At 42.1% G+C, this 8570-nt stretch overlaps 1 protein-coding gene across 1 annotated transcript in view; it reads left to right on the forward strand.

Annotated features, from left to right (window-relative positions):
- The first annotated feature begins 4317 nt into the window (after positions 1 to 4317).
- ildr1a (immunoglobulin-like domain containing receptor 1a) overlaps positions 4318 to 8570 on the forward strand; it is a 9778-nt gene continuing 5525 nt past the window's right edge. The window contains exons 1-3 of the mRNA XM_064310529.1: positions 4318 to 4622; positions 7281 to 7451; positions 8397 to 8546. Coding sequence (XP_064166599.1) covers positions 4568 to 4622; positions 7281 to 7451; positions 8397 to 8546 — 376 coding nt within the window. The 5' untranslated portion in view covers positions 4318 to 4567. The remainder of the gene's footprint in view (positions 4623 to 7280; positions 7452 to 8396; positions 8547 to 8570) is intronic.

Raw genomic sequence — 8570 nt, forward strand, 5'->3', positions numbered from 1 at the left:
GTTTGTGCTTGTGCATAAGGAATGATTGACAGGACAGAGAGTTACGGGCCTCGCTGAATGAGTGGGCAGAAGGCATTGGGCTCCGTGGTTTCTAGACTCATTCATGTACAACTCCTGAATGAAGTTTCAACTCCACCTTAATGAGGTGGTCCTGATTAGTGCCTACGTCGTTCAAAATGACAAGTGAAATGAGTCAGTAAGTTTAGGTGGAAGGGAATATAAAGCACTTATCTGACTGCAGCATGGCTTTCTCACTGTGACTCATAATGTTGCATCAAAAATAACTGACAAATTTTATTTTATAAATAACTGGGCAATATTCTATTGTAAATCATCCAATGTAGCACCTGAATTCATGAACATGCAGGTCATGATACCTTCGTATGCTTATCTTATTTTGCATTTTGTACTATGTTCTGATAATATTTAATTGATTACTCATAACTTTATTTTTTATTGTTCAATAAACTAACAAAGGTGTTTCAGGGCTCCTGAATCAGTAGAAGGTGAGTTGTCACAAGTATGGCTGATTCTGTTTAACGGGGGGGCCTTGGTTTTTTGCTCAAAGTGCTGATCGTGTAGTTCATACACTGCAAGCAGCCATTCGAAACCCCACAGCAAGCCGAATGCCAGCACCACTGCACTGGCGCCGTTCTCATTTAATAATGCAGTCCAGGATACTCAAATCTGGCCCTCGAGGTCAGTATTACTGCTGATTTCAGTCTTCTGCTAGATATTCCACGGCCCAATAATGTCACTGATTGGCCAAAAGGTTACGCTCACCTGGTGCATCAGGTGAGTGTAATCTCCTGGCCAATCAGTCCCTGATTTGAGGGGAGAAATGCAAACCAGCAGGTCTACTGGCCTCAAGGGCCAGATTTGAGGACCTCCGAGAGCCTTCTGTAGCCTCATTCCGGGATACCATCTCAGCTCAAGACTGATCGGAGAGTTTATAGGATGAAAGTGGAGCACAGCACAGCAGCGTGAGAGAGCATTAGCGTCTGCCATCGCTAAGTGTTTTATATGAATATTTACAAAAATAAATCTGATTGTTTCCAGATTGTTGGGAATTCTGCCATTAGTTCGTTTCATATGTCCTATGTAATCTGGCATCAGGTGCAGAAAAATATTGCATTAATCAAAAGCACATTTTCAACCAAAAGCCATAATTTATTGTTTTAATTAAAGCGATTGAACTGCATGTTATGACCAATAAACCCTGCAATTATAAGGAAGAAAATAAACTCTTACATTATACTTTTAAGTCTGTTTGAATTTATTTTAACCCAGTATTTATTTAAATTGAGAAAAAATGAACTGACATTTTGAACTAAAAAAATTGAGTTGACAGTAATAAATGCAATATTATGATGTCGCCTGCCTGTTCCTGCCTGTTTAGCCCTGAAAACTTGTTTTTCCTGAATCATAAATTAGTTCAGTACTGTTCCACACACAGACACAAGTTTCATCATGGCAACAATTCCCACCAGTGTTCCAAATGTGGAAAAATATGCTTTTAAATTTCGAATGAAACAAATGACACCCGAACAGGGCTTCTCGTCGGAGTGGAATAGATGGTCGTTTAACAACTTCTCCAAACCAAAAAACCATAGTTTACTACCAACAGGAGTACTTACAGCCCTTTATACATTCTTTGAGGTGGTATAAGAGGGGAAAAACAAGGCTTATAACCAAGAGTAAGTATTCAGGCTTAGGCAGTGCTCCATGCATCGCTACAGCACACACCAACTACAGTACATGGTCATGCATACTATGTCGTAAAACGTATGTCGCCTGCTATGCTCCAATAGACCTCAGATCACGTAGTAATCGAGATACATTTTTATGCATTGTGAGATTTGAAACACTAAGACAAACACAGTAGTGATGAAGCTTGCTCTCATTGCAGCACACATTGATGTCCTGAAAGCCTGTTATCATATTGTTGTGGTGAAGACAGAGAGAAAATAGGATCAGCCAGTGTTGGGCACCAGAAGGTGTGTATAACTGAGCACCTATGACAGTAGTTGGCACAAGACCAATTTGAACTCAACATAGTTAAACCATGATTGGCTCAGGATGAAAAAAAAAACGTATTTTGGGGCATATTGAAATACCTACATTGGCTGTTGACAGATCAGAAGATATCACATGGTATTACATCCAACCTCCAATGCACTTTCCTGCAAGCCAGTAACCATTTCATTTCACACATTGCTACAGGCCAGCTAGCACAGAGGATAGTTTACTAGTGCCTGTCACTCACAACAACCGGAAGCTTATGAGCATCTAGTCAGCCGTTGGAACAAATACAAGCAGCAGTCACCTGACCTGCTTCCCCACTAACACACTACACCGTGTGAGGAAGCCATTTGTGTCTGATCACTCTAGGCCCCTGGCCATAGCCAGGACACACCAGGCCAAAGCCTATGACTTCTAAGCAATTTCTTTTTATTTATTTAACCTTTATTTAACCAGGGTAGTCACACTGTGATTGACATCTACGTTTTGCAAGTGAGCCCTGGAGTCTACAGTACATGTCTTTGGACAGTGAGAGGAAATCGGAGTACCCAGGCGAAAACCCACGCGAAACACCGGGGGAACATGCAAGCAAAGAGAATCCAGCCGACCAGGACTTGAGGACCGGAACCCTCCTCCTTTGCTAGGCAACAGCGCTAGTCACTGCACCACGGTGCCACGCAATAGGGCCATTCTGTGCAATGCTCATCAATCAACCAATCAAACTGCACATTTTAGAAAGGGTTCATCACAATGCAGTATAGCCCTGCCTAAACCCCCGCAAGGCAAACTAAAGCTGCCAGTGGCAAGGAAAACTCCCTGGGTGGCCAATAGGGATAAACATTAACAACCCATTATTTCCTTCCATAATTGATCTAAAAAAACAACGAGCGCTACATAAAACATCAACATCATCAATACTTGAATGAGCCTTATGCAGCTGCATGACATTTTTTTAATCTGAGATTTTCATCTCATATCTTATCATCAATTACTATGTATATTTACAAATACACAAGATAAGGTGATCTGGCAAATAAACGCACTGTGTGCTTATCATACAGTATTTTGTTATAGTTTAATTTATTAATCTCTCAGGATGCAGTGCCAGAACTAGCATTCTAAAAATAAAAAATAGTAACTATAATATATATATATATATATAATATATATATATTTATTATATATATATAATCATTTGGAAAAAAACCATTAAAAATATGCTGTTGCATCTCACTGTTCACTCCTGTGAAATTTTTGTCATGAATGTCTTTTTCTTTGTGTACATTTTTAAAAAAACTGAAGATCACAGGAACAGGAAGTGGAATGCTGAAAAGTAGAGTGGCAGGTTTTGGCATCTGTCCCGGTATAAAACAACAATAGCAGGAAATGCTTTGAAGCAGACTTGGTAGTTGAAGCAGAGTTGTGCTTGTTCCTGGAACAATACCACAAAGGATGTCCACAAGCAAGTTCACACTGCATACGAGATGAACAGGACAGGACAACATTGATAATTTGCAAATCAGTTGTTTAACCCTTTAAGGCGTGAGATCATAATTATGTAATTATAATGTTCTCAACTGAGCATTCTAGTGCTGATGTGACAATCACTTTTGGTAATTGAAAGCAATGAAGTTCTAAAATTATGTTGGAATTTTGGAGAGAGAAAAAAAAACATTCCAAAAAAACCTGCTCTACAAAGAGTTTATTTATTTTTCTGCTTGTTAGTTTTGTTTTTGTGAAGATTTTTCATGTGCATTTTCATGTGCATTTCAAGACACAAATTGATGTGAAATTTAGCTGCTAATTCTTTAAAATGTGTTAATATGTTAATAGGCTGAAAACAATAACACATTTAGGACTGTTTAAGGAGACAATGTTTGATTGGACAATGTAATGTGTCTTTTCCATTCTTTATTTTACATGGAAATAAAATGTGACGCTGAGCCATCAATTAAACATTTATAGCAGCATTTATGCCCTTGTAAAACAAAGATTTGAGACGTTGTAAGCTGCTTCATTCATCTTTGCCTCCGTAACAGAGCTCGGGCGCCTGTGTATTTATGGCTATTGAACTTAAGAGGCCAGTGCACATATTTTTTTTATTTAGCCTACTGTAATTCTGAACGCAAGCGGCATTACTGATTTTTGTTATATTCAAATAAAATACGTTAACTTATTACTGCTCAGTTCCACCTGCTCTCTCGTGTGTCGCCATTCGCGGCTCATCTTTCATGCATGAAATGGCGTTGGGGCCGTACTCGTTATATATGTGACGCACCTGTCTCGGGGTGGGGTCACTGATGCCTCAGAGCGGTGGGAGGGGAAACGGATGTATTATCACTTGTGAAAAGAACCTATCCACCTGCGCGGAAAGTCAGATCGAAGCTAGAAGCGAAAAAAATCGGGTTTTTCAAGAAAATAATGAGATTGGGTGGACAAGTTTGGACGTATTGAATATGGAAACATTTGTTACAATGGAGACGCGATCCACCACTTAAATAAGAAAGACAGTGATTAAAAGTTTCCTAGTTGGATCTACAAAGCTATGACTATGAAGAACCTGATACCGACGGCTTTGCTGCTTTGTTTCCTGGCAACAGGTTAAGTGAAATTTACATTTAGCATTTAACCCGATTCTGGTGTATCGATGGATGTATAGTTATGTGTATATTTCTGTATTTATATAAGTTTGTGAAATGTAGGTTAAAACCTTCCATTTTATTTTTCGAAACCGAGCATGCTCAGTAAGTCAATCATCTACAGGTGAAACTATGACCTAAGCAAGCAAGTAGCGATCACGTGACAGAGACTTGTTTACAGATGAATAGAGAGATGGCCGTATTTTTATCACAAAGAAATGCATGTTCCTGTATCAAAGTGAATGCTGACATTGCGCAAAAGGTTACATTCCATATAAGCAAACAGAACTGTGGTATCCATGGCTATTTTGTTTGACCACAGTAGCTCCCTTGTGGGGGCCCTAACGCCCTCAAACTGAATAGGTCCACAAAGAATGAGCGAACAGGTTTTCTCAGTCGAAAAGGTCTTAAGCAAGCGTTCTTGTTTTTTTCACTTCTGCGTTCCCTGTTCTGCTGTTCTCGAAGAGACCTGTACTGTAAGATATAGTGTTTCCACTTTAGCAGAATTGAGGGCTCCATGGGGGAAGGGGAGAAATACCCCTTTGTTTGTGGGGGGGAAGGGGAAGTTTGCTGTTTACTCTGGGGGTGGGAGTATCTACTCTATGCGATCTGACTAACAATAGTACAAACCAGAGCACAGGAAAAAGTCCATTTGAAAGGGCTAATGGAAGTGCCGATATGGTGCTTGTTGGATACATTATTACTTTTTAACAAGGTCAGCATAGCATATTGTAGCATAATGGTTGGGTATCTGGGTTTGTAACTCAGAGACTGGGGGATGAATCGCAGCTGGGCTACTGCTTTGAGTCGGGTACGTATTCCTGAAACAATTCAGTAAAAATATCCAGCTATATGAACGGATTGCATTTCAGTTTTTAAAAATGAACGTAGATCACCAAGATAACATGAGTGTTTAGAATGGGCCCTGTGGAGATCCACTGAACTTTATGGATATGTGTGATTTTGATCAGTACTATGAGATAAAGAGTGTAGATAAACATTTGATCTGAATGTCTTCCTCACTAGAACAACTATAGTGTCATTACTATATATATGTGTCATCCTGTCCTGATGTCAGTGGGTTCATGTAGCTCCAACATATGCCTGTCAATAAGTAGCATGTTTGTCCAGGCAAGGTCCTCTTGAGGGTTTTCATATATGCTATCAACATTAAATTGGCTCTCCGTTTATTGTACTGTAATTGTTTACACTCTGGTAGGTGACCATTTCTGTAAATGCACAGGTCCATAGATCCACCAGCAAATCTATCGCTGAGTCGTCCGTCCACCCACACCTACATGTGGAACACCAGTTGGATTAATGCCAATGTGTCGGTGTGAAAATTCAAGATTTGTTTTGGTTGAAGTGTCATTGCTACAACCTTTTGTTTGCTTTTTAAATTGGCTTATGATTTAAAATAAAAACGACATTTTCTAATTGTGCACTGTTTAGGCTATTTCTCTTCCAGTTCCTGACATTTGTTGTTTGTAGTGGGGGTGCATTGTGGCTTAGCAGCGTTGCATTGGTTCATGTACAGTGATAAAGAGTGTGTGCAAAGCATAATTATGCTGTGCTTCCTGTTATGTTGGGAATGCAACTTCAGACAAATATGTTTTTATGAACTTTGTGATTCTCAGGGGATCTTTTGTTTAATATCAATTGCAAAAAAAAAATTGCAGCCGAACAGATTTTTTTCCCCACACCAAAATCTGCTTTTATGCAATGTATTGTGTGAATAACCCGTGAAATCAATACATGCTAGTGGTACTCCTGATTGTTTCTTACTATTGTGACCTTTAGATCCAGAATTAAGTTCACAGAATTATTTGTGGTGTGGTTCTGGGCACTGCAGCAAGTTATTTGTAACCCATTAGTTATTAGGTATGGTAAGACTGAAATCCAGTTAAAGAAAAGCTCTTCATTTGGCTCTTCTTCTACATTTATTTGTATTGTCACCTGCCCTTGGGTCTAATTACGACTGCAAATAGGAAGAGGCATTTCTAACCAGGCAGGCCACAGGTAACGATGCCATGTATCTGAAGCTGAGGACAGCCATAAATGTATTAACTTTGAATCTAGAGGTCACCGCGTGGAGTAGGAGCGATTCAAAGATGTGTTTTCTTGTTCGTATGCAGTATGGCGACGCAAATTTTAAGTTATGATCGCAGTAAACTCGGGGAACACGCATGCACTCTCACGCAAGGCCGCCCTGTCTCCGGACTCTGTTGAGAGGCTCCTGCTGTGTTTTAGTGAGGGAAGGAAGTACAATGGTGACCGTAAGGCAACCGTGCCGCCAGCTCGACGTGCCGCTCGTAACCGGTCATTCCGGTTCTTCCAGTTTAGAGAAGTTTCTGCTGCGTGGCCAGGTATGAGAGCGGATATGTGTATCTGTGAGTGGGAGACACACCTAGACTTCAGCGTGCGTGCGTTTGTGCCTGCGTGCCTACGTGCCTGCCGGAAGAATTTTTTAAAAATAAGAATAAAAACATTGTACAATCATCTCCCCTTCGTTCCCTTCACCTTCCCCATTTTGTCTGATTTAATGTGTTTTATGTGTTCTTTAATCGTTTTTGTTCCTGTTTCATAATGAAATGGCTCACTCGAGTGTCCGTCTTTCAGGTGTGCTGTCCATCCAGGTGATAGTACCCGAGACGGAGAGGAGCACCGCTCTCTTTGCCTCCGTCATCTTACGCTGTGACTACTCTACCTCCGCCAACCTGCAGGATGTCCTGGTTACCTGGCGCTACAAGTCCTTCTGCAAGGACCCAGTCCTGGACTACTACTCAACAGGTGAGCTAGGGGGACCCAGTCCTGGAGTACTACTCAACAGGTGAGCTAGGGGGACCCAGTACTGGACTACTACTCAACAGGTGAGCTAGGGGGACCCAGTCCTGGAGTACTACTCAACAGGTGAGCTAGGGGACCCAGTACTGGAGTACTACTCAACTGGTGAGCTAGGGGGACCCAGTACTGGAGTACTACTCAACAGGTGAGCTAGGGGGACCCAGTACTGGACTACTACTCAACAGGTGAGCTAGGGGGACCCAGTCCTGGAGTACTACTCAACTGGTGAGCTAGGGGACCCAGTACTGGAGTACTACTCAACAGGTGAGCTAGGGGGACCCAGTCCTGGAGTTCTACTCAACTGGTGAGCTAGGGGGACCAGTACTGGAGTACTACTCAACTGGTGAGCTAGGGGGTGTGCACTTACCTACAGATGGATTGGGAGTGCAGAGTTGAACTGGATTTCAGACTCTACAGGTAAGCTTCAGGGTGTGGCAGTGAATTGGTGGGCATGGAGGGGGGGGGGATACCAGCAATGATATAACTACTGTGATGATATTTGCTGTGATAGATCCCTTATCACATTTATGTTAAGTCCGTTCTATCTGTACTGTACACCGGACTGGCCAGTGTTGGTTGTGCTCCCTTCTAGCCAGGTTCCTCCACAGATTATTCCCACTGGGGAGTTTTTTATTTTTACCTCACATTCTTGGTTTTTGGGGGGGTTTAGACCTGGTTTTCTCCCAATTTTCCTTCTGTTACTCTGTAAAGTGTCTGTGATGGTTATCTGTACAAAAAAAAAAGAAAAAGAAATGCTATACAAATGAAATAGAGAGAGAACTGTGGGTGAGTCAGCAGTGGGCCAGTGGGAGGACGGCATGGTGAGGTGTTGCTGGTTGTGGTCAGACTGACTCGCGGCGCTCAAACTGCACTTGCTCTCCCCCCCCCCAGCGTACCAGGCCGCGCTGTCTCTGGGACAGGACCCCGCCAACGACTGCCCGGACCGGCAGCGCACGGTGCGCACCGTCATTCAGAAGAACGGGGGCAACGAGCCCATCCTGGGGGCCGAGTACCGGGAGCGAAGGATCACCATTCAGAACAGTAAGGGTCCCTCGGAGAAGGCCC

The sequence above is a fragment of the Anguilla rostrata genome, chromosome 15 (genome assembly GCF_018555375.3).
Source record: "Anguilla rostrata isolate EN2019 chromosome 15, ASM1855537v3, whole genome shotgun sequence".
Taxonomy (NCBI): Eukaryota; Metazoa; Chordata; class Actinopteri; order Anguilliformes; family Anguillidae; genus Anguilla; species Anguilla rostrata.